Source organism: Ursus maritimus, unplaced genomic scaffold (assembly GCF_017311325.1).
Source record: "Ursus maritimus isolate PB19 unplaced genomic scaffold, ASM1731132v1 scaffold_22, whole genome shotgun sequence".
Classification (NCBI taxonomy): Eukaryota; Metazoa; Chordata; class Mammalia; order Carnivora; family Ursidae; genus Ursus; species Ursus maritimus.
In genome coordinates this window covers 33,595,451-33,620,816 of record NW_024424675.1, presented here as the reverse complement: position 1 = coordinate 33,620,816, position 25,366 = coordinate 33,595,451, and the positions used below count along the sequence as shown (strand labels likewise).

Sequence of the window (25,366 nt, the reverse complement as noted above, 5' to 3'; positions counted from 1 at the left end):
AAATGGAAGGAAGGAAGAGCCTGTTACAGCTCACGAGAGCTGCCTAGCCCCACAGTGTGGCCCGCCCTGCCTAAGTGTGGGGCAGGGCAGGCCCGTAGGGCAGAGGCCTGATACTGGGAGAGATGGCTGACTGGTAAGAACCCCCTTGAGCACCTTCAGACTTCCTCCCCCTCTCCTGGGCCCCAGAAGAACATCTGTTCCATGCCTAGAGATCCTCAGAGGGTCGCACTGTCAGCAGCTATTGGCATGGAGACCATATCCCAAAACCCATGGTGGCTTAGAGCTGCTCCTCCTACTGACCCCAGACTGAATCCTAGCTGGCTGCTCCCTCCCTGTGGCCGCTCCAGGTCAAGCAGGAGTCTAGCTCTCTGCCTGGGCACAGCCCCCAGTCCTCTGCCCCCTGGAGGTAGGAGTACAGGCCTGGCTGTGGGAGTCTGGGGTCTGCAGATAAGACAACACAGGACTCTGGACTCCAGACTGGCTAGACACAGGCAGAGGCCACCAGAGACCCAGTTATGGGGCCAGCAGGGCAAGAAGTTAGACACTGGAGCCCTGGGCTGGGGTGTGAAGGCCCAGGGGGTCATAAGAAGGTGAGCCTGGATATAGAGGGTGTGGTTCCAGGACTAGCTCCAGGTTCTCCGCCTTCTCTGCCCTCAAGACCCTCACACATTCTTAGGGGGGTTTCTGTATTTCCTTTTACAAATGAAACAAGATGGCGATAAGATGGTAGGGATTGGGGGGGAGGAAGGGAAGGGATAGGACCTATTTACACGGGAGTTGGAGTGAGTTTGAGGTGAGGAGTTGGGGGATCGGGCAGGGAGGGGGAGCCCTGGCAGAGCCATAATCTTCCTATGACACTGGCAGCCTGAGTCCTGCTGCCACCTCAGGGGGAGGGTCCTGGGGTCTGCTCAGCCCCAAGAGGCCTGAGTCCCAGCAGTCCATACCAGCACCCTGGGGCTCCTCCTCCCCGCAAGATGTGTTAAGTGGGGTGAGGCTCGCGGCTAGGGCCCTGTTCGCGGCCCGAGTCCCGGTCCTTGTTCTCCGAGGAAGAAGAGGAGGAGCCGGAGCCATGGCTGCGGCCTGACTGCCGGTAGGCTGTACTCAGCTCCTGCAGCCGCTCAGGCGTCGGCCCCCACTTGGCAAAGCCAGGGTCGTTCTGTAGGAAGAGCACGGCCGTGTTGTGGACGGCCTTGTAGTGCATTTCTTCCCTGTGGACGAAGGAGCAGTTCAGGGTGGGGCTTGGCCTGGTGTGATCAGCCTGGCCCTCCTCCTCCACCCCCCCATCCCCCTCCACCCCCCCGTCCCCCTCCCCCCGCCCTCCCCGGGCACCCACTTCTTGCAGACATGCTGGGAGCCACTGCGGTACTCGTGTTCGAAGGCAGGCAGGACCAGCTGGTGGCGTTTGAAGCGGCTCTGCTCCATGCGGGTGAGCGCCGGCGTGGGGGGTTCTCGCCACTCGGGGATGAACACGATGAAGGACAGGGGCTCTGGTGAGCTCTCGAGCAGTTTCTATGGGAGGGGGCACGGGGACATCAAAGACTGCCCTCCAGGTGGCTGGCAATCTTGCTTGCCACCCCCACCCCCACTCGCAGCAGCACACCCACCTCGAAGTGAGAGACCATGGCATCCATGAGCTCCTCGCAGAACGGAGGGTTGGCCTCAAAGGAACCACTCAGCGGGGAGAAATCCAGGCAGGGCCTGGGGACAGAGGTGAGCATTCTAAGTCCTACCAGGACCCAGGCCCTCCACCACAAAGAGATGCCGCCCCCAAGCTGTTGAAGGGATGGGCCCTGGTCAGGCCATAGGCCAACATTCACCCTTCATTCATCCTGGGACGAGGCGTGGCCAACTCCATTGAAGGCTGAGGATGGAGAGGCTCAGTGACTTGCCCACCAAGCCACTTAGTGGAAGGGCTAGGGCTCAAACCCAGTTCGGACTCCGCGGCCACCACGGCCAAGCCCCAGCCAGGAGTTCCCCGGCTGCTGAGCCTTCCCTCTTGTTGGCCCAGGCCTGTCTTCCAACTGGAAGCTGTGTCTCCTCCTTTCACCCGTGCTCACTCCCCTCCACTCTCGCGCGTTAGTCTGTAAGGTCTCGGACAACTGAATTACCACTTCCCGTGCCCTCAGTGCCTGGACCATGTGCTCCTACCCCAACCTGGGCTAATTCACCGAGAAACCCACAGGCAGGGTTAGGGGCTATCACAGGTTCCTGGAAGTACAGCGACCAGCCCAAGGTCACACAGCTAGCAAGGCGTGAAGGCAGGACTACACCCAACACTGCCCAGTTCCCAAACCCTGAAGCATTAGGAAGTAGCCGGCCCAGGTGGGATCTCTGCTGTAGAGGAGCCCTTCCTGGGCCTGAGCAGAAGGGCCCAAGAGCCCCCGGCTCTCACCCGCGGGAGCCGAAGTAGCCGTCTGTGTCCGGGAAGGCAGAGCAGTACTGACGGAAGTAGCAGTTGAGGGGCGAGGCGAAGCACTCAAAGCTGACGCCGAAGAGCCGGTGGAGGGCCTCAAAGACGTGCACGGGCAGCGATCCCTGCAGGCCTGTCCCCTCGTAGAGGCCCACGCCAAACATCATCTGCACAGTGGCCACCGTCAGCCTCCGGGGCTCAGCCCTCCCCCGCCCTCTAGAGGAGCCCTCCCCTGCTGCCCCAGGCCTGTACCTGGTACCGTCGGAGGAGACACCAGACTCGGGGCAGGAACCTCTCAAAGGCAGAGTCGTCAATGCAGCTGTAGCGGTAAAGCAGCCACTGTGGGACAGAGAGCAATGGCCTTCAACAGCGCTCCCTCCCTCCCTCCCTCCCTCATCACTGGCCTCCCGCTGAGGACCCGGGCTCCAGAAGGAGTCAGGCCTCCCGCTGAGGACCCGGGCTCCAGAAGGAGTCAGCCCTCCCTCCTCCCCTCTGGGGACCTGCCTCCCCTTCGCCCCAGCTCTTACCAGCTTGCTGAAGTAGTTGCGGCTGACCTTGACCATCTCTCCCTTATACCGGATGCAGACCACATTATTCTCCATATGCATCTCCACGCTGGGCATGGGGGGTGCAGACACGGCCAGCCGCACTGGGTAACAGTACACCAGGCGGGGCTCCACTTCTGGGGCCTCCACCTCCTCTGCAGGCAGGGAGAGCAGTGAGGGGCCGCCTGCCCCAGCTCTGCTAATTCTCACCCCGACAGCCTCAGTGCCTACTGCGTGCTGGGTGCGTCCCATGCGTGTCCCAGTAACCAGGGGAGGTAAGTCTCGTCCCGCAGAGGAGCAGAAGGCAGCTCAGACAGTTTGGTAACAACGTTAACAGCCAAGCAGTTGGCAGGGGCAAGAGATGGTGGCTTGGGTCAACGTGCTCTGTACTGACACAGGCCCCCAGTTTGCCAGACAGGAGTAGGAGAACTACATTGCTCTCCTAGGGATTATGATACCTTACTTAGGGAGCTTTCTGGGCCAAGCACTCTTAGTTACCCCCGAGTTCACATAGGGGCCTGTAGCCAGGCACTAGACCGCGGTGTGGGGAGCCTGGGGCTGGCAGAGATGTAAACACAAGTCCACCTCACTGCCTACCCCCGGCCTGTCTTCACCACCTTCTGGCTCCCCCTTTCCCCAGCCCTTCTCCAGTTCCTACAGGAGGGTGAAACCCCTGAGCCCAAGGACAGCAGGTCCTGCCCCAGACGTTGCTGGGGGAAATGGGCTTCCCCAAACCAGCCTGTGGCCTGGAGGCTCAGCCTTGCCTGTCCCTTCAGTCAGGGCCCAGGAAACAGAGTTGACGGCCTCACCGCTGGCTCCCTACCTGGGATGTTGTTTTCCTTGAGGATGGCAAGGTGCTTCTCACGGATCCGCTTGACATACTCCAGGGAGATGTGGTAGATCTTACTACAGATGCCCTCCACGGAGTCCTTAGCTGCGGCTGACACGTGGGGGCCGCACTGCCTCCGCAGGTGCTCCAGGCGGTCCTGGAGGAGACACTCCTGATCAGGGCTCTAGGGGGCTGGTGGGGGAGGGCTGGTGGGTGCCAGCAGTCCTCGTTTTGAAACCAGCTCTGCTACTCAACTAGCTGTGTCCCTTGGACCAGTCCCTTGGCATCTCTGAATCTTATTCCTCAACTGTTAAGGGAACACAAAATACTCACCGCATAAGGCAGTTTGAGTATGAAATGGGATCATTCCCATTACGGGCTTAACCAGGCCCCTGGCATAAAGCAAGTGTCCAATAAATGCCAGCACCTACAGTGGGGCTTACACTGCACCAGATCCCATAACTGCTGGGGACACAGACAAACCAGGCACAGTCCCCGCTTATAAAGCATCCGCCATCTACCGGGGGAAGAGACCATTACAAAATGGGGTCCTTGGTCACTGCAGATTTGAAATCTGAGCTTTTAGCAACTGATGAGGCTTTAAGCATTTGTCGTTTTGCTGAATCACGTGTGAAAGTGATGAGTGAAAATGAGTCACTCTGGCTAGTGAGTACACCTACCTTTGTCACTCTACGTGTCAAGTACAGTTACTATCATGAAGTGCGAAACCTTGTCTCTTGTGAAAAATGGTCCTGAAAAGAAAGCCCAATGCTAGTGCTGGTGGGGAGTCAGAAGTGGCGGGTCTGGGCCAGAAAACAGAATCGCTGTGGACACAGCAATGCAGGGCACCGAATCCGGGGCCCACTCTTCACTGTGCTGAGCGCACACACCCGAGCAAAGGCAGTTTGTCCACCTGTGTCCAAAAGTCTATTCAAGGGAGATGTCTGACATCCATTACGTTGAAAAGGCAGTTACTTAAGGTGTGTGGCCAAGCACAGGATTCCATTAAGAACCTTAATGGAGACTGTCTTTAGGACGGAGCCAGGAGCCTGGACAAACCTCTCTACGGGCGGAAGTTGGGGGACCGATGAGCATCAGAGGTCTGCTGAACAGCACAACGGGCTGCCGTGGGCACAACGGGCGGCCTAGGCAGGCAGCTGGAGGAAGGAGCCACAGAGCCTTTCCGCCGGCCTCCTCACCCGGGGCCACTCACCATGTAGTCCTCCTTGGAGGCCGAGTGGTCCTTCCGCAGCCAGCTGAAGGTGTCCTCCACGTTCCATTTGACCACCTTCCTGCTGTCGGGGGACGCACTCCTGCCGGTTGAGGGCGCGTAATGGAGCCAGCGGTCGGGTATTTGCTCCACACTTGCTCCCCCTACCCCACCTGCACTGACATTTGGCCATCAAGGCTTCCCTCACAGTCCTTGGGCTGCCTTTGGGAGCCGACCCTCCTCCTGCCACCAAGAGCCATGACTGAGCCCCATGAGATGGGCCAGAGAACCCAGGACCTCCCCACCCTGATCACCCACCCAGCCTGTGGCGGGCAGGAGAGAGCAAACCTGGATTCAATAAGCCGCCTCGCAGCTTCTGCGTATTTAAAGAGCAGGCGCTTGGCTTCCTCCCGGAACTTGATTCGGGATAACCTGGGACAGGGAGCAGGCGGATGTGAGGCCTTCTCTAAAGGACTGGCCACACACACCCAGCCCCCCACCCCCACCCCACCGGGGTTGGCCCCAGCTGTGGGCCTGTACCTGATGGGAATGTCATTCATGATTTCACGAAACATGGAAGGTGACACGACCGGTTCACAGTTGCTCGGCAACAGGGGGTCAGAGCCTTTATCCACAACCTTGCGCTCCAGCATCCAGCGGTTGAAAGATTCTCGAGGGGGCTCGATGCCTGCAGGACAGACGAGCCGGTGAAGGTCTGGCTCAGCCGCCTCCCCGCAGGCCCGGCACACGGGAGGTGTGCAGGCACCGGGCGGGCCGCTGTAAACGGCACAGCCCGCTCTGTGAGGAGCACCTCCCCTAGGCAGCATCTCCCCAGGAAGACTCTGAGAATCTCCAGTTTTCTACAGAGTGTCCGTAAACGTTACTTAGGGGAAAAGAGAAACACTACATTTTAGCAAAGTTCAGCAGGCTTCTTTGCTAAGGAATAAAAGCCGCAGCCTCCTGAGGACTCCCACTTCCTCCTCGGAGCAGCAATGCCGCGAGGTACAGGTACTTGTGTTTTTCTGCCCGCTTACAGACACACAAAAAGGCCTCACGCGTACCTGACAAATAGTAAGCATTCTGGAAGTGTGAATGATGGCTTTTGCGGTTACTGATGCCAGCCTTCCTGTGAGCAGTTAGCAGAGCTCGGGTCCAGCAGGCCTGCGCCCTGCACAGCCCACGCTCTCAACCACTAGGCTCCACTGCGCCATTCCCCCGCCCAGCCGCTCCAGCCCAGCTCCTGGCTGGGGGGAAGAGGGGTGGAAACAAGGGTCCCGAGGCCCCGGAGGCAGTTACCCTCTCGCTGCTGGCACAGCTCCCGGTAGTGCTGCCGGAGCTTGAGGATGAGCTGGGAGCGAAGCAGCTCCACCTCGGGGTGTGGGGGCAGCACCTCTGAAGGGCCCCGGTGCTTGATGACAGCATTGGTCTGGATGTCCAGATCCCAGTACACCCTTGGGGCACAAAAAGGAGCAAAGAGGAAAGTAGAGGAAAGGGAGGATGCGTGCCCGGCCTGCCACCGCACCCCACGGTCCCGGGCGGCATCAACGATGGATGGCCCAAAGCCAATCAGCGGGGGACTCACTCAGTGGGTCGGAGGAGAGTTGCCTGCTGTTTATCTTCAGGGGATGTCCCCCACATCTTCAGCGTTGGGGTTCCTGGGATACTGGGGGAGCTAGGCACCGATGGGCCTGTGGGTGTCACGGGGATTTCAATCTAGAGAAAAAAGCAAAAGACACCAGGGTCAGGAGAGCTGGCCTACGGCTACTGCACCAGCGCAGCTGGGGAGCTGTGCCCCAGGCCCCCTCCTGACCAACCTGCCACTGCCCAGCCCTTGCCGGGAACCTGCTGGCTGCCCACCTGGGGCAGCCGCTTACCAGCCACGTCCTCACAGCCCGCAGACACTCACCTTGGGCTTCTTCACACCATTGCCGCTTGGCTGCTCTTCCGAGAGCTGCCGCTTTCGGGGCTTGTTCTCGGCCGGGGGGGTTTCCACCAAGCTTGAGTCTTGGGGCAGTGGGGTCGCATTCAGCCCCAAAGGGTCCGACTGGTGGAGGGAAACCAGCAGAGTTGCAATGGGAGGCAGTGGCTTAGGAGTCCCAGTAATATGAAATCCTGACGCCCTCCTGCCCCCTGCTCCCACTGCTCTGAAAAGAGCAAAGGGGGCTGGGATGCAGAAAGAACGTTGGGCTCCACTCCTGCCTGCCTCTTGCAACCGTGTGACCTTGGGAGAGCGCCATCCCTTCCTAATTTCCTCGCCTTCAAAATGGCCATGCTAAACAGACCCAACCTCCTGTGGGGAAGATGATTCAATGAGTCCATGAATATGACCAGTTTAATAGGACATCTGGCACGAGAGGAACCCTCTGTACATGTTAATTTCTCCTCCTTAAACATGAGAATGAGAGGAATAAAGGAAAAAACTCAAGCCCTGTGGATGAAATTCCTTTGGTGACCCCGAGAATGAGGGATGGTAGGCAGGGTGGCCCTTAAATCACATCGGGTTCGAGTTCAGCTCTGCCGCTTACTGGCTCGAGGTCTTAGGCCAGTCCTTTCCCATCTCTGACCCTCAGTGTCTTCATCTGCAAAATGGAGGTGTCAACTGGCTTGATTATGCCCAGTGAGAAAAGTCACCCCACCTGATAAGGATCGAAAAGCCCCTGTTCCTGCCAGACGGCAGCCCTCACATGGACACTTCCGTTCCTAGAACCCGCTTCTCCCCTCTGACAACTTTCACTTCACTAACTTTGTCACCTTAAATGCTAATTCAAGGAGAAGCATTCCCTGTTCCCTCCCTGCGAGTGGACCAGGGTCCCTGGTGTAGCCTAACACTAGTCTTCATGCACGTGCCACACTGCGATCCTGCGGGCTCCTCAGTAGACTGCGGGCCCCCCGAGAGTACAAGGGCAGAACCAGTTGCTCACAACTGCACCACAGGCACAGTACCCAACAGGGAGTTCAAATTCAGTATCACAATTACAATCATCTCTTTACGTGTCAATCTCTCCTATTCGAGTGTAGGTTCCATGTGCATGTCACTGTATCCCCAGGTCCCGAAACGGAGTTAGGTGCATAATAGCTGCTCGAGATAGATTTGGGGAAGGCCCAGATGCTAGAAGCTGCTCTGGAACCCTGCCCTGGGCTGGCACTCACGATCACGTCATGCTGGCCCAGCACAGGCATCTCCCACAGGGACTGGTTGGTGAATCGGTTGAAGTAGTAGGGACGGTTCTCCCTCCGGCTCCAGCACTTCTCCCAGCCCGCATGCACCAGCTCCTCTGCAAACAAGCATGGAACCCAGCCGGGGTCAGGGCTGCTCCTGAGGCATCCTTCCTACCCGCCACCCTACCCTGCCCCTCGCCAGTACCTGGGAGGTCCTGCACCAGGCGGATGGGCTTTGGAGAACAGGGCTGGCTCTGATTGGAGGTGCCCGGGGAGTGACTCAGCAGGGACGCTTCCTCCCGGGGACTGCCGTGATTCTCATTGGCCATCTCAGCACCCACACCGGACCTGCCACACAGAGGACCGAAGGGTGTCAGGCCAGCAGGGCATGGAGGTCAGCTCCACCCCTCACCCACCAATTACAATCCACTGAGGGCTCCATTGACCACTTGGAAACATGAAGAAATCAATCTAGTCCTGTCCCTGGAGGGCCAGTGTGGTACCAGAGGAACCTGGGATCTAAGTCGCAGTTTCCTCTACTGTAAAATGGGTGCACTCCTGTTGCTCCTTCTGCCCGACATACTCTCCCCATTTCTCAGCCTCGCTTGTCAGGACATTTACATGCTCCAGGAAGCGTTCCTGGACTCCACCCCCCACCCCCCACCCCCAAGGGAGGTGGTCAGAGCCCCTCCGCAGGGCCAAGAAAACCTCCACTGTGGCACTCAGTCCTATCAGCTGGGTTTGTCTACCCATCAGACGGTCAGAAGAACTGAGTCCAGTTCATCTCCCCAGTGCTCAGCAGGGTACCTGGACCCAATAGGAACTCTATTCAATCCACAAATATTTACAAAGCACGGAGTGGCAGAGAAGACAGAATAGGGTCTGCCCTTGAGAAGCTATTCCCACAAAAAAGAACAGTAAATCCTCCTCTTTCCTGTCCCTATCCAATAAAACCTAACTGGAACAGAGTGCGGCCCAGAGGGGACATGGCATCTAAGTGGCTGCCTCATTCTGTGCTTCAGGACAGGAAACAATTTGTTGCTAAAGAAACCAGCAGGACTGAGAAGAAATATCTAATTCAGTCCTTCCTAATCCTCAGGTGAAAATGTACTTTAAGTACCAGGAAGCAGGTCAGCTCCTTCAGATTTGTATTCCCCATGACCCCCACCCAAAACACATCCAGCACAAGCCTCGATGGCCAGTGATTCCCGACCTGGCTGTTCACTCCTAGGGGCCCAACCGAGATTGGACGGGTGATCCCAAAGTTGTTCTCAATATGTCACAGCACCCAAAGAAATCATTTACCCACAAAAAGAGCACAAAGGCATGTTGAAACATCAGTTATCTTTGCTTGCTGAAATTTTATCAATTCATTGTGGTCACACTGATTATCTCATGATGATCAGAAGCTCGGATTGGCTGTTGACAACATCATAGGAATCACTGGGACATTAATTTTATTTGTACACTCAGTCATAGATGTCTTCATTAATTTGGAAAGGGAAAAGTGAACGGTTACTTTGTTGGTACAGTTTGGTAGTAAAAAATGCACAGAGCAAGAGAACATACATACAACCAAAGGGGGCCGTGATAACAGAAAGGTTCGGAACCACTAACCGAGGGGAGAAAAAGCTTGATTCTCTGGGGAGGAGGGATTCCCGGTGCCTTGGGGCTGAGCCCATACGTCTCAAGCCTGAAAAAGGTCCCTCTTTTTCTCACCCTCTGGGGTCTGCAACGCTAGCATGAGAGGGTTTTCTTCTCCAACCGGATGGACCCCCACGTCACAGGGTCCCACAGCGGCAGGGGGGCTGCAGGAAGGCTCAGCACAGGTGGGTAGGCTGGTCAGCAGTAGAGTGGACGGGGGCCCAGGGAATTCCTTGCATCAGCAACTGCAGAGCAAACAGAAGAAGAGAGAGTCACGGACCTGTGAAATGCTGCAGTGCAGGGACAACAGCAAGAGGGCAGCGACACAGAGCACGTCAGGAGCCCCCAGGACAGGGCGGGGGACACTGTGGGAGACCTGGGGATTTAAGGGACGAAAATGATACTTCTCAAACTTTGCAAACCATAAGGTTCACCTTCATGGACTTGCAGCCTGCAGTCACACAGGCCCCATGTTGAGGAGGGGCCTAAGCCTGGTTTCATGCTCTACGATTGCTGTCTCGAAGTTTTTAATAAATTTTTAATAAGGGGGCCGTGTTTTCATTTTGCGCACTGGACCCCACAAATTGTGTAGCTGCTCCTATCAACCAAAATAGCCCTAAGACAAGAGAAAAGTGAACATACCATTTGGTCCTTGAACAACACAGGTCTGACCCGCGTGGGTCCACTTACAGGCAGTTTTTTCAATACAATGTGCTATTATAAACGTATTTACACTTGCTTATGATTTCCTTAGTAACATTTTCTTTTCGCTATCTGACTTTATTGTAACAATACACTGTATAATACACATAATATACAAAACCCATGTTCATCCACTATGTTACCAGTAAGGCTTCCAGTCAACAGCAGGCTATTAGTAAAGCTGAGCGGAGTTGAAAGTTCTACTGGGATTTCCAATTGTGCCGGGACCGGTGCCCCTAACCGCTGTGTTGTTCAAGGGCCAACTGTACATATCACAGCTCCAGGGCACGCTCCCCAGCCACCCACAGTGATCGAAAAACACACTTCGTTGAATCAATCTTTTAAAACCACAATAATCATACATGCAATGCATTATGTAACACAGCACGTTCATCTTTATTGACAGTTTCCCCAACAAATATCGTGTGACACTGATGCACCACGTAGCTGAACTACGCAGAGGCAGCAAGAACAGCACAGCTTAGTGGCCAAATGGGGACACTGCAGTGTTTTCAAAGCCGACTGTGCATCACGAGGGCTTGTCAAACAATTCAGATTCCTGTCCCTCACTTCACGTCCTAGGAGTCAGGAATGGGGAGGGGAAATACACAACAATTTGTACTTTTTAAACGCACCCCAAAAGGTGGGACTGGGAAACGGGATGACAACTTTTACACCGCTTCAAACCTTTACCAATTTTTTACGATTAAAAGAGTTTTCTTAATTTCCCAGGTGATTTGGAAGCAGCAGGTCGGCGGCCGAAGAACCCGCTCTGGGTTTGGGCAGACCCGAGGTCCAGGTCCTTCTGCCGCTTTCCGACTTACAAACAGGAATCATTCGACCTCTGCAGTCTCTATACGTAGAGCCTAGCGTATTGTACGCTTTGAGTAAGAAATAACTCTATTATTAAGATAATGTTTTTATTTATCCAAAGGCTCCCCGGCCCCCGCGCATACCGCAGTCTGACAGCGCCGACCAGCTTAATAAACAACTGTATCTGCGCAACCCGAGGAACCCACCAGAAGGAAAAGAACCCGGTTACGGGATTGGAGAAAGATGGGGCGGGACCATCTCAGTAATGCACCAATCAGAAACCTCTGAATCAGGAGGGCGGAGTCAAAGGGCTTGCAAAATGCGCAGGCGCGGGGGCCGCTCAAGGAGGGAGCTCCCCCACCCGAGCGCGCGCACACCTTCCCCTCCCCCCAACCCCAGTGGGGGCGGGCTGTTTGGCGCGCGCGCGCCGGCCCATCTCCCGGGCTCCGCCCCCCGCCCCACCGCGCGCTCCCGCCCCCGGGCTGAGGCGACTCAGAGTCGGAGCCCGACACAAAGGCGGTGGCGGCGGCAGCAGCGGAGGGGCCCTAGAGGCCGCTCCGCCCGCGCTCTCCGGGCCCACCTCCCTCACCCAAGCCACCGGCCCGGCCGCCCACCCGCGGGCCTAAGATGGCGGCGGCGGCAGAGACAGGGCAAGCGGTGGCCCCGAGCGGAAAGCGCCGGAGGGGCAGCGCTGCCCGGCTTCGGATCCCCGGACCCCGGAGCGGCTCGCGGCGGGACCATGGCTTCCTGGGGCTCTTACCTGCCCGGAGCGGACTCGAGGGGACGCGGCTACACGTTCTGCTCGACCTCCTGTTTTGCCGCCTCCGCCTCGCCCTCCCCAGCGCCGCTGCCGCCATCTTGTGTCCCGGGCCGGGACTCCGCGCTGCGCATGCGCTGGTACCGCCTCTGAGGGACCTCGCCGCTGCCGAGCCGCCATCTTGAGTGTGGCAGGACCGGCCGACTCCACAGACCCTGCTTGCTTTCGGCCCCCTCCCCTTCCGTCCTTCTCTGTTGCTCCTTGCGGGTCTCAGGAGGGCACGGGAGCTTCGCAGTTTGTGGGGGTGTGGACTAAGGAAGGAACGAGCTCACAAGCACGCTCCCTGCCTCAGTTTCCCCCGCGAGCACAGCCGCCGGGGCTGGAGAACCTGGGTGGGAGGTGCACCGCCTGGGCCGGACTGAGAGTGCGCACCGGGGGGCGCGGGGCGGGCTGGGAACCTGCGGCGCTCGGCAAAGGCGCCGACCCGGGGGCGGAGTTGTGGTGACGCCGCTCTGGGCGTAGCAGGGACCTGGGTCCTAGCTCCGGCGGGGCTCTTCCACTTAAACGTCCAGTCGCTTGCCCTGTCTGGGCCTCTGTCAGGAATGTTTTCCGGCCATTTTCCATATCCAGGATGCATGCAAATCGAACCTTCCCCCACTGTGGGGCTACATAAGTTACAAGTGCTCGTGAGTAGAAGAAACTCAAAACAGCGTGGGAGACATAAAAAAGGGCTTTGGCAAATTTAGGAAATCATTAACTAAATGCATCAGAGGGGCTCTCCCAGCACTGACGTACCTATGGCTACTAGTTGCGGTGCTAAGCCCCACTGAGCGCTCAGACCGGCCACAAAGGTTAGCCACAGCAGGAGATGCCGTTGCTAGGTGCCCCACTGCAGGCTCCCCGCCGGCTTCTTGGGTGGGGGCGGGCCGGCTCGCTAGCTCCACCTCCCTCGTGCAGCCTTAGGAAACCGATGGACTCCACAGTAGCTTGAGAGGAACGCAAGGTTGCCACCTGCTGTTGGCCTGGCGCTTCCCGAGCGGAGCCAGAGGTTGCAGGTACCCGAGCTGGGCAGCAGCCTCCGCCGTCCGTGGTGCCTGACCCCGTGCAGCCGGCTGGGCTTGGGGGAGTGTCAACAAAGCCGGAGGCAGCCGTACGAACTAGGGTATTCATCAGTCCGGCTCGGTTTCGAACCCTGCGCCTCCATCCCAGGTGTGTGGCCTTGAGGAAGTTGTTCCACCTCTTTAAGCTTTAGTTTCCTCTAATGGAAGCTAAGTCCGCCTGCCTCCTAAAGGTTTGGTGAGAATTAACTGGATGACGCCTGTGAAGTACTCAGCACATGTGGTACCTGGCATTTAGTAAACGTTAGCTAGTACCGCCTCGCAGGGTTATGAGGATCGCTCCACGGAGATTCGAGCCCTCCAAAAATACACTTGCCCAATGAGGTAGGTGAAGCCAGTCCTGCGCTCACAGAGTATTCTGTTCACTCGGGAAGCTTAATAGGAAATCAGGTGCCTGGTCCCCACCTCACACCTACACCAGGGACCACATGTTCTGCTCTCCCCAGGACAGTCTTGATTTTATGTCTGCTGTCCTGGCATAATTAGTAATATTGCCTCCTTTCTCAAAAATGCCCTGGTTTGGACAATAAATTATATGGTCACTCCAGACTTACAGAATGCCCAGTTTTGCGAGCTCCCCGGCTAGTTCTTACACTGGAGTGTGAACACCATATAGTCACTGCGGTCTGTTCGTCTCTTATGCTTTCAAAGTATCTTTTCAGTTGTTGCTCAGAGGCTCCCATCCCGAGTGCCTCTTCCTATTTTACCATGTAATCCTCTCCAAGAACTCTGAGAGGAGAAATTATTATCTCAAGTCGACCCATGGGTAAACCGAGGCTGCGGGGAAGGGTCAGGGGTCAAGTAATTGTATGAAGTAATACGAAATATTAGAACTGGGGTCTTGAGACCAGGGTTCCCAGCATCAAAACCCAAAGCTGACACCAGGAAACCACACTGCTTCCCTCTCTTGTGGGGACGGGAGTCTGGACTTTAGGGAGGTGACTTGGCTGAACTCACACAGCGGGTCCCGGACAGCTCCACTTCAGACTCACAGTGTTAAATACTGCTTTTCGCCTTCGTCTGCCCCCCGCCCAGGCTGGTTCCTCCCAATGCACTCCTCACATCCCCCTCTCCTTATTTTCCACATACAGTCAAAACCAGCCTCTTCTTCCCATCCCCTTTCCTACTACCGTAGAGCAAGCCCCATTATTTTTGAAACCTCCTTCCTATTAAGAAGAGCACAGATCCAGAAAAGTGCACAAAATGGAAATGTGAGCCTTTGTGATCCGTCACAGAGTGCAGACCCAGGTGAGCATCACTCAGGTCAAAGTAACCTCAAGCACAGCGTAGTCACCACTAATTTTGTGATCACTTCTTTGCTTGTATGGTTTTACTATTCAAGCATGTATCCCTAAACACTGTGGTTTCATTGTTTCTTTCCTTGAACTGTATACAAACGGAGCTATACCGTCCTACGCTGTGCCGGCCTTCTTTGGCCCGGCCTTGCACTTGCAAAACCCATTTATGTTGTTGCATGTAGCTATAGTTCATTTTCATTGCTGTATTCGGTCTTCCAATGCATATTTATCGATTCCACTGTTGGGAGATATTTGAAGCCCCTCCTGAATTATTATTATTATTATTAACCTCCTTCCTGAATTATTATGGATAATAATAATTAATAACAAAATAATCATATTTAAATAAATAATGAGTTAGTCCATTGATTCTGTAAATATTCGAATGAACGAGTGAATAGCAAGTCCAGTCTCCAAACTGCTCTTCCTGTCCTCCAGGCTTGCTTCTGTCCTAGTCCATAATCCCCCTGCAGTCACAGAGATTTCTTTAAATCTGGTCATATGTATGGCAAATCTGATCAAGTCGCCCTGGGCTTAAAAATCCGTGAATATCTCCCCACTGACTGCAGGGTGAAGTCCCAAACCCTTAAGTTGGTTTACAAGGTCATAATTATAATGAGAGCTACCATGGCAGAGCATTTAGCATGGGCTGTGCCAAGCACTTTACATACATTCATGTTACTCATGATCCAGACCTTCAAACCGCCTCTCCTTCATCAGGCCCCAGCCATCTTGAACTACGTGTCATTTCCCCGAAGATACCAGGTTCTCTTTGACCTTGGGCCTTGCATATGCCGTTTGCTCTCTCTCTTCCTCCCCAGTTGGACTCATTCAGCCTTCAAGTCTTACTTTAAAATTTTATTTATTTTTTATTTGAGAGTTGGGGGGGTAGGGGGTAGGGGCAGAAGGAGAAGGAGACAGAATCTCAAGCAGACTCCCTGCTGAGCGCAGAGCCTGATGTGGGGCTCGGTCTCACAACCCTGAGATCATGACCTGAGCCAAAACCAAGAGTCGGATGCTTAACTGACTGAGCCATCCGGCGCCCTCTTCAAGGCTTACTTTAGATGTCACCTCCACCAGGCAGCCTTCCCTGAACTTACCTTCACCCAGGCTAGGTCAGGCCCCCTCTTCTGTGCTCAGTGGACTGCTTAAGGGCGGGGCTGGGGCTTGTTCACATCTGTGGCCCCCATACCCAGTGCTGTGCCTAACCCTCTGTAAATATTTGTTGACCACGGACAGACCACACTGGGTGGCAGCCTGGGTGACTTTTTCCAGGTATCCCTCTTTCTATTCCAGGCTCTGGTTTCTGTGGTGGGCACACCAAGGCAGCGCCCTTTGAGATGCCAAGAAAAGCATGAGGCGCCGGCCATGGCCGAGTCCCTGCCAGCAGCCCCGAGTCCTCAACTCCCAAGATAGGGATGGGCAGGTCAAGCAAAGATCCTGGGGCTTTCAAGCACTCCATCAACTTTTCCGAAGTAAGAAACCTCATGAGTTGGGAGAGATGGTTGAGATAAGCAGAGCTCCTCCATTCCTGGCTGGAAGCCTGCTGGCAGAGCCTCTGAGGACCTCAGCCTCAACTCAGGACAAAGCCCAGTCTCCATATGAAAGCAGAAACATAAACATACAGGCTCCGGCTGCCACATACCTTTACCCCCTTGTTCTTTGCCACTATAGCAGGAAGCTGCTGAGAGCGAACCACACATCTCAACCCCTGAGGTCCTGGCGGTAGGGAAGGGAGGCTCCAGCGTGATCCTGATCCAGGCTGCCCCCACCCAGGTCCGGCCAGAGCTGCCCATAGCCTCTGTTCCACAGTTTAAATAACACTAAGGCAGTTTCCAAGGCCAGTGGGCCTGGCCCCAGGGAAGCTGCAGAAGAAAAGTCTTCCACCCCAAACTGTGGTTTCCACTGGGAGTGGCTCTCTGGACATTCTGGGGCCAGATGAGAGAAGCCATTTAGGCCAAGAATAGACGAGGGGAGTGGGGCGTTTCCTCTGGTCTTCCTGGTCCTTTAAGTGTCTGATGTGGTGTCCCGCTCCCCTCCTTTTCTTCCTTCGGCTGGGCCCGGTATGTGGTGGGGCCTGCCCCAGAACCTTGAGAACCAGAGATAAATCAGACAGACTCCTTGTCCTCGGGCTGCTCACAGAGGAGGAAAGGAGGCAGACACATAAATAAACCCTCTGCTACGGGGACATAAGGGTTCTGCTGGGCTGACTAGGAAGGTGGCCCTGCAAAAGAGAAGGCTTCAGAAGAGATGGCAATGAGCTGACTCTGGCCGGAAGGATAGGACTTTCCAGGTGGGCAAGGATACAGCCCGTGCTGAGGCCTAGAGGGGTGGCAAGGGCGTGTTGGGGGCGCTCGGCAGCCTGAGCACTGCCAGGCAACGGGGAAGGTGCAGGTCAAGCCAGGGTCCTGGACCCCAAATTCAGTCCCTGTTCTAGGTGAACACCTGGCATCTCCAGGTGGTGTCTGGGTCATCTCAGGATAGGGGCGGGGGGCACCTTCACCCTCCCCACCCATTCCTTCTGATGCCCATTCTTTTTTTTTTTTTTTTTTAAGATTTCATTTATTTATTCGACAGAGATAGAGACAGCCAGCGAGAGAGGGAACACAAGCAGGGGGAGTGGGAGAGGAAGAAGCAGGCTCCCAGCGGAGGAGCCCGACGTGGGGCTCGATCCCATAACGCCGGGATCACGCCCTGAGCCAAAGGCAGACACTCAACCGCTGTGCCACCCAGGCGCCCCTCTGATGCCCATTCTTACTACTTTGGGCAGAGTGGCCACGAACTGGGATGTTTACACTCCTATGAGCTGATTCTGCAAAATGCAGTCCCCGACTTCTCCAAACAAGAAGCCAGGGTGACAGCTGGCAGCTTTGTGAACATCTGAGATCAGAGGAAGCTTTGACCTAGAGAGGGGGGAGGGGGAGCACGCCAACTGCGCCTGGATCCCGGCTGAGGGGTTCCTAGGACGCTTGGCTTCTAACCCAGAGATCTCAACCCTGTCGGGAAAAACTTGGGGTATCATTTTTAATCTGCCGCCAGAGTCACCTGTTTCAAATGTACAATTCAATGATTTGGGTAAACGTACACAGCTGTGCAGCCATCACAACTCAGTTTTAGAACAGTTCCGTCACCCCAAAAAAGAGCTCTCGTGACTGTTTGCCCTCACCCCGTCTTCCCACACCCCAGACCCGGGTAACCACTACTCTGCTTTCTTTCTCTATAGAGTTGCCTTTTCTGGACCTTTCACATAAACGGAAGTTTCGGCCTCAGCCCCTTCACTTCGCGCCGTGGTTTTGAGACTCAGCTATGTTGTGGCACCGATCAGTGGTTCAGCCTCTTCTCCCGCCGAAGAGTCCTCCATGCACAGATCTGCCACGTTCTGTGGGTCTGTTTACCATCCTAGACGTTTGCGTTGTTTCCACCTTTTGGCTGTTAGGAATGGTGCTGCCATGAACATCCCCGTGCAAGTGTTTGTGTGAACGTTTGTTTTCCTATCTGCGGAGTGGACGCCTAGACGTGGAATCCCTGTGTATGTAGTAAATGTGTATTTAACTTTATAAGAAACTAACAAAGCACTGTGCTATGTTACGTCCCTACCAGCAACGCGTGAAGGGTCTCATTTCTCCACATGCTTGCCAATGCTTGTTACTATCAATCTTTTTCATTATATCCTATTGAGGAACTTTTTAAAAAACACCCACCGATGCCTGGGCTTCAGCCCAAACGAATTAAATCAGAGTTTTGAGGGGTGCCCGGCTGGCTCAGTCTGTAGGGTGTGCGACTCTGGATGTCAGGGTCATGACTTGAACCCCACGTTGGGTGCAGAGGTGACTTAAAAAAAAAATCATCAGAGGGGCACCTGGGTGGCTCAGTCAGTTAAGCGTCCGACTCTTGATCTCAGCTCAGGTCTTGATCTCAGGGTCGTGAGTTCAAGCCCCACGTTGGGCTCCATGCTGGGTGTGGAGCCTACTTAAAAAAAAAAAAATCAGAGTCTCAGGGTTTGGGACCAGCCATAGGTATTCAAAACATAACAAAGCAAAAGCAAAACCCTCCCTATTTAAAAAGCTACTAGTGTGCTGAAGGGTTGAGAACCAGTGATCTCACTTTAGGCCCGAAGTTCCAGCCTCTGGGGCAGTGAGAGGGACCTCAGGCTGACTAGCAGCCTCTCCCACACCAGGAAGCAGAGGCGCTTGCCTCCCAAGAAGGCACATGAAGTCCCAGAGCAGCCTGGCCTGTTGGAAGATGAGGTTAAAGGGCCTGGGAGTGGCTTGGGTCAGGGAGCCCTGATTTCTGCACAGCCAGCAGAGATCCTGAGGGAGCACCCCCCCGCCCGTGACTTTAGGGATTGTTCAGGCCTCTTAAGAGATTAGTAAAGTATGGCATTCCTGGCTGCAGACCAGCTCCAGATAACCTCAGAAAGATGGAAGGAGAAGGGTGGTGCCAGCAGGAAGCATAGGGAGCTTAGAGGCTCAGGGGGGGATTAGGCCGGCACTGCTCAGTTCGTGATAAAAATCTCCTCCTTTTGAAGGGTCGGTAGATGGTAATAACGACCCACTCTCTATGTACCGGACCCTGTGCTGGGCCCTGGGGACACAGCCATGAGTGTCAGGCTCCTGCCACCATGGGGCTCACAGTCTGCTGGAAGAAACAGCCAATAAAGAATGAAGCAGAGTGACAGGAGGTGATGGGGAGGGGTCCTCGAGAGACGCGAGTGAATGAAGGAAGCTAACCACGCAAAGTCTGTCTGCAAAGGTGCATCCGGTGGAGGGAAGGGTCAACAGCAAGCTTGAGGCTGAGTGAGTTGGTGGGCCGGCGGTGGTGGAAGATAGTTGGATGGAAGGCAGGCAGGAACTAGGTGGCCTGGAGTCCTTCTGGGCTCGTGGCCCGAATCCAGGTCTTATTTTGTGTGTGATAGGGAGTGAATGAGGGTTTTGAATAGGGTAGTAAAATACTACCATTTCTACTTTTTCAACATCACTGTAGTGGTGCAAGATGGCTAGAGGCAGGGACATGAGACTAGCTGTCCGGGTAAAAGAAGAAAATAGCCCGGACTAGCATTGGTGCAAATGGAGAAGTGTGCGTGGGGGGCGGGGGGGGGGGAAGCACCTTCTGGAATTCGGGACAGCAGGATCTGCTGACATGAGCTTTCAGGAAGTACGAGATGCAAGGATAACTCCCCTGCTTCTGGGTGAGCTTCGAGCATCTGGGTGAGCATGGGCCCGTGATCTGAGATGAGAAGCCTGGGAGAGCAGCAGAATTTGGTACCAGAGTGGGGATCGTGCTGAAATACAGCGCTAGCTGGGTGGCAGCGGAGAGGGAGGCCGAAGGGCTGTTGATGTCCTCTTGGCTCCCGGCTGAGGGAAGGTTGGGCCCTCAGAGACTGCGGCAGCAGAGCATCTCGGAAAAAGTCAGGATGCTGCAATGTTGGGGTGCTTCTCGCACCCTTTGGAAAGGCCTGCAAAGAGACAAGCATAGGCTGAAGACGGTGACCCATCCTCATCATCAGAGGGAAAAGTCACTGCCGCTCGCAGCCCCCTCCCTTCAGTTACTTGGAAATTTCTATTTCTGGCTTATGAACTCCAGACATCTAGGCAGCACTGAACACATCTTCCACCCCTTCCTCAAAGCAGTGAGCAGCTGGGAACCCCTTGCTGAGCACTAACGAAAGCAGGGACAGGAGGTTTAGAGAACCATCACGAAAGAGGCCCCCATGAGTCAGAGTCAGCTAGAGGCTGCAAGAGGCCTGGAAGCTGGGAGGGGGAGTGAACGCGAAGAAGAGGAGAGAAGTCAGGACAAGTAGGCTGCTCGAGGCCAAGTTGCTGGAGATGTACCAGGGACAGGGGTGCACAGGGCCCGGGAGCCGGGGAGCAACACCCCATGAGAAGCATTGGAGTCCTTGATTTTGAAACCTGGAAGATCTTTCAGGGGCCACGTGGCTGGCTCCATCCACAGAGAAAGGAGCTGGTCTTCAAGGAGAAAACGGGAAAGAAAAGGAGAAACCAAAAAGCCAAGTGTCCAAGCTTGAGAAGCCACAGAAAGGCAGTCAGCCGCTCTGCCCCGGTTGAACTCAGGAAGCCCCGGTCCTGTGTTTCTCTTATCTCCATTTGGTAAATGTCTGGCCCCCGCCATGTGTGGTCATTCTGCCTGTTTGGGGAGATGTGATCAGAGTCTCCTGGTCTGACATCTGCCCCCCACACATGTCTCTTCCCTCATTCCAGCTCCTCCCCCTGTCACACGTTCCCAGGCACACCCACGGGGACCAGCACAGGCCCCTCCATACGCTCCAGGGAGAGGGAGGGGGCTCACTTCCTGAGGGGCAGCTTGGATGCGCCTGGGGGCGGGGGCGGGAGAATGGTCAGGAGGAGAGGTGGGCTGATGCAGCTTCGCCAAGCCATACAAGGATCCAAAGAAAACACAGCTGGAGATGGGGCGAGGGAGGGGGAAGCCAGGCTACGCATATTGACATCTTGGGCAGAAATCCAACTTGGTGTCCTGTGGTCAGTGGAGCCTGTGTTTACTTACTCGCACCAGTTACTTCCTCCCGCTCTACCTCAGTCTGCCGGTCTGCAAAACAGGGGCAACGATAGCTATCTCAAGGCACTGCTGCGAGGATTAAATGGGGTCATTTAAAAAGAGACATAATTGAGTGGCGTGGTTAAGAGCAAGGGCTCCGGAGCCAGACTGACTTGAGCAAGTTCCTTAACCTCTTTGGGTCTCTATTTCCTCATCTGTAAAATGGGATGATGATACCTGTCTTAGAGGACAGTATGAGTTTTAAGTGAGTTAGTATCTAGAAAGCACTTTTTGTTTGTTGAACAACTGGTTGATAATAACAACCAGAGACATTTATTGAGCCCTTTAATGGGCCAAGTACTAGGTTCAGCACTTTATATACTTTTTCTTAAAGATTTTTTTATTTTTAATTTGAGAGAGAGAGAGAGAGCGTGCATGCATGAGCCAGGGAGGGGCAGAGGGACAAGCAAACCTCCCGGCCCAGCAGGGAGCCTGAGGAGGGGCTCGATCCCAGGACCCTGAGATCATGACCTGAGCCGAAGTCAGACGTTTAACCGACTGAGCCATCCAGGTGTCCCATATACTTTAAAAACAAAAAAAGACCTATTTATTTATTTTAGAGAGAGAGAGTGAGTGGGCGAGGGGCAGAGGGAGAGAGAGAGAGAATCCTGAAGTAGATTCCCCACTGAGCGCAGAGCCAGACGTGGGCCTCGATCCCAAGACCCTGAGATCATTACCTGAGCCGAAATCAAGAGTCAGCCGCTTAACCGACTGAGCCACCCAGGCGCCCCGGCACTCTGTATACTTTATTTAAAATCTCACCACCACCCAGAGAAGTAGGCAGGTACGAGATCATCCCCACCTTACAGATGTGGGAACTGTGGCTCTTAAAGAGATTTACTTTTCAGTTTACTCTAGAACAGGGGTTGGCAAACTACAGCCGAATCCAGCGAGCGCTCTGTCCATTTAAGTCTTGTTTATAGCTGCAATGGTAGAATTTGAACAGCTGTGACAGAGACCACAGAGCCAGCAAACCCTAAAATATGTACCATCTTATCTGACTTTTTACAGGAACAGCTCTCCGACCTCTGCTCTAGAAAATGACAGAAGCAGGATTTGAACCAGGTCTGGCTGATTCCAAAGCACTTAATTAATGCTTTGCTCTCCTCGCGGTTTAACAATATCGCTGTGCTGGGTGCACAGTAGAGGCTAGAAAAGCATTTCTTTCCTGTCCCTTTGAGGGCTGGGAAGTCCCTCCTTCCCTCTTCAAAGCCAGGAGTGAAAGTGGAAAGGGACTTGGGGCTTCTGATCTCTCCATCCTTCAAGTCAAGTGTTGAGGACTCGGGAAGGTTGCCAACGACCCTCCTGGGCTGCCCACCTGCCAGTATCACTGAAGTGTGAGGATTGGGGGCGCAAGCTCTGGGAGAAAGGGGAAACCCATGTGATGGAGAAGGTCGGGCTGACAGGCCAAGTCCCTGGAATCAAGGCCAGTGAGTACATCTTGTCCTCCAGCCCAGGGCTGTGTTTAGAGTCAGTTGGACTGAGACAAAGGAGACGCAGGAGTTGCTGAAGAATCCAGGGGTTGCAGGTAATCACCCGCCCCCCAAGACACATCTGAGGGCTCCAAGCCAGTTTAGTCACTCAGCAAATAGGCAGGACCTCCTCCGCTCAGGCACTGTTCAAGGTATGCGGAAAAGTGGGGAACCAGATCCCAGCTCTCGTGGAGACAGACCATGTCTCCATCAACCAGTGCTCGGGTAAACCAGTATTAAATAGTCACAAGATCTATAAAGCAAATAAACCGGGCTGATGGGATTGAGAGCAACTGCTAGGTAGGCAGGGACGTCCTGGCTGAGGAAGTGCCATCGGAGCTGAGACAAACGTGGCAAGGAGCTAGCAGAAGATCAGGTGGAAAAGCATTCCAAGCAGAGGGACAGCAAGTGCAAAGGCCAGTGTGGCCGGAGCAGAATAAAGGAGGGTGACAGAGGGTGGGTGACGAGACAGGTATGCGTGTAGCGTGCCTGGAAGTCTGGGCAAGGAGGCAGGAGTTTATTCTGAGGGTGGTGGGAAAGCCACTAGATGCTGGCAAAGGACGCTGATGACTGTAGCTGACATTTTTTGAGCCTTTCCTCAATGCCAGGTGCTCATCAAGCCCTTTAAATGCACGACCTCTTTTTTAATCCTCACATGCAATCCAGATGTGGAAACAAGCCCAGAGAGGTTAAACCACTGGCCCAGAATCATGTAGCTACATTTAAAGCTCACTGGGGCTGCTGTGGGGACAGTGAAGTGCAGGAGACAAGAACCTCCTGGTTAAGTGTCTGCCTTTGGCTCAGATCATGATCCCAGGGTCCTGGGATCGAGCCCCATGAGCCCCACATTGGGCTCCCTGCTCAGCGGGGAGCATGCTTCTCCCTCTCCCTCTGCCTGCTGCTCCCCCTGCTTGTTCTTTCTGACAAATAAATACATAAAATCTTAAAAAAAAAAAAAAAAAAAAAAAAGGAAAGTGAGAAGAAAGAAAACTAACACTGCCAGGTTTTCTGCTTGAGCCAGTCTCCAGGAAGAGTGAGGGCTACTAAAGTTCAAAGGCATTAGGGCACTTCCTCCTCTGGATATCCTTAGCTCTTTCTTCCTTCCTCTACATCGCCCTTGCTGTCTCTTGTGCTTGTGGTGTGTGCCCCTAATCTTAATAGCCATCATTTACTGGGCACTAATGGTGAGCCATGTACCGCGCTCGGCGCTGCACTAGGCCCATTTAATTTACTCCTGCATCAACCTATTGTTTCTGTTTTAGGAAGAAGAAATGACGTCTCAGAGCTGCTTCAGTAAGGGGTCCAAGAATTGGACAAATTCCAAGAATTTGAATCCTGGTCTGTCAGACTCAAGGGTCTAAGCACTACTACTGGGTTATAAACATCACCGCCCACCCTTTCACAGTTCAAGGTTTTCCAGTAGTAGCTGTAGGACGGTCTTGACCTCTGGTTTCCTGCTGGGGTGGGTCCATCCTAGTGCCAACCTGATAAGTTAAGAAGATGAAGTAAGTCAGTCGAGATCTAGGATGACTAACCATCCTGGTTTGCCTGGGACTGAGAGGGTTCCCTGGAAGGGTGATTTTCAGTTTCAAAGCTAGGAAGGGCCTGGGCAAATCAGGACATGCTGGTATTCCTACCTGGGTGAGGCCTTGATGCTACAGTTGTGTTCAGTGGACGCTCACCTTTATCGCTTTTCCTTTCCACTTTCGTCCATTTGACAACAAAAAAGGTAGCAAGCACCTAGTGTGTGCGGGTCCCGGGAGCTGGGAACACGCTGCAGGCCGTGGGTGGAGATACTGTGCGGAGGAGGTGGCTCCAAAGGTTCACACACACACAGAATCCACAGTCCCTGGGCAACACCAAACCTCCCTCTGGGGTGATTCCAGCAGCCTGTGCCCTGTGCTCCTGGGTGGGCAGCCCTTGCTTGGACCCCAGTGGGAGCAGTCTCTGGGCCTGAGACATTTGGGGGGGGGGGGATGTCCCCTGGTGAAGCCTGGTAAGGAGAGGTCTTGATGATTGTGGGTGGAAAGGAAGAAAATGTGTCTTGGGCATTGATTTTATGGGTGGTCCCAAGTATCACGCACATTTTGCCAGATGAGGAAACTGAGGCTCAGCGACCCAAGTGAAGTGACCCACGTTCAGGATCATACGGGAAGACATGGGCATTTGAAATTTGAACCAAGGTCCCAGAGAAGCAAGGACTGTTGAGATAGGGCGGGCCAATTCCTGCACTTCCCTCCCCCCTTCCCGGCGTGGGTCCCCCACTTGTCTTGACAGCTGCCCGGCCTGTCACGGGGCTCTGTACAGCCCTCTCCGCCCTCCCGGCTGCCAGCGTTCCGCCCCGTCCCCTCCCAACCCCCGGGGGAGGAGGGGAGAGCGGGAGCGAGGAGGGGGGTCGGAGAGGCCCGGCATTATAAAGGCGGTTGGAACAGCACTGCCCGCCAGACCCCGCCGCCCGGATCCCTTGCGCAGCCCGCCGCCCCACGTGACCGCATCGACCCCCAGCTCCGCCGCAGTGAGTTGGGGCGCGTCCCCATTCACCCCCAGGCTCTCGCTGAGCCGCATGGTCTACTGAACCCGGGCTGGGGAAGAGATCCTATGAAGGAGGGCGCTGATATGGGGGGTATCAGGCCGAATCCCGATGGCAGGGATTTAGGACCCGGCGAAGCCGGGAGACCCGGGAGCCCGAGGTCGGGCAGGCGGCCCCCTCTACTCCCCCGGCGCGGGGCCTGGGAGACCGCAAGCCACCCCCCAGGAATGCGCGTGCAGCCGTTTCCATGGTAACAGGCAAGCCGCGCCCTCCCTCTGCTAAAGGAAAGGGGAGGTGGGGGGGGGG

General features: G+C 55.0%; 2 protein-coding genes across 2 annotated transcripts in view; one reads left to right on the top strand and one right to left on the bottom strand.

Annotated features, from left to right (window-relative positions):
• Nucleotides 1-675: 675 nt before the first annotated feature.
• Nucleotides 676-12,402, bottom strand: PCIF1 (phosphorylated CTD interacting factor 1). The gene is made up of 17 exons (XM_040638403.1): nt 12,073-12,402; nt 9,873-10,042; nt 8,359-8,501; nt 8,145-8,269; nt 6,901-7,038; nt 6,577-6,707; nt 6,291-6,445; nt 5,535-5,682; nt 5,343-5,426; nt 4,998-5,097; nt 3,779-3,941; nt 2,938-3,110; nt 2,663-2,749; nt 2,393-2,577; nt 1,605-1,698; nt 1,334-1,509; nt 676-1,208 (listed from the first exon to the last, which is right to left on the bottom strand). Exons 3-17 carry the CDS (start codon nt 8,480-8,482, stop codon nt 980-982), a joined length of 2,112 nt encoding a protein of 703 aa, XP_040494337.1. The 5' UTR covers nt 8,483-8,501; nt 9,873-10,042; nt 12,073-12,402; the 3' UTR covers nt 676-979.
• A 12,514-nt stretch (nt 12,403-24,916) lies between these two features.
• Nucleotides 24,917-25,366, top strand: part of LOC103669708 (phospholipid transfer protein) — a 9,807-nt gene continuing 9,357 nt past the window's right edge. Inside the window, exon 1 of the mRNA XM_040638402.1 lies at nt 24,917-25,045. The gene's annotated coding sequence lies outside the window, so the exon portion shown is untranslated. The remainder of the gene's footprint in view (nt 25,046-25,366) is intronic.

Bases quoted from the DNA above. Each gene is read 5' to 3' on its own strand.
- PCIF1 (XM_040638403.1), bottom strand. From the start codon at position 8,482: ATGGCCAATGAGAATCACGGCAGTCCCCGGGAGGAAGCGTCCCTGCTG. The intron at 2,578-2,662 runs GTACAGGCCTGG...GCCACTGTGCAG, and splicing joins GTCTCCTCCGACGGTACCAG to ATGATGTTTGGCGTGGGCCT. The intron at 1,510-1,604 runs GTGGGTGTGCTG...CCCCTCCCATAG, and splicing joins CCATGGTCTCTCACTTCGAG to AAACTGCTCGAGAGCTCACC.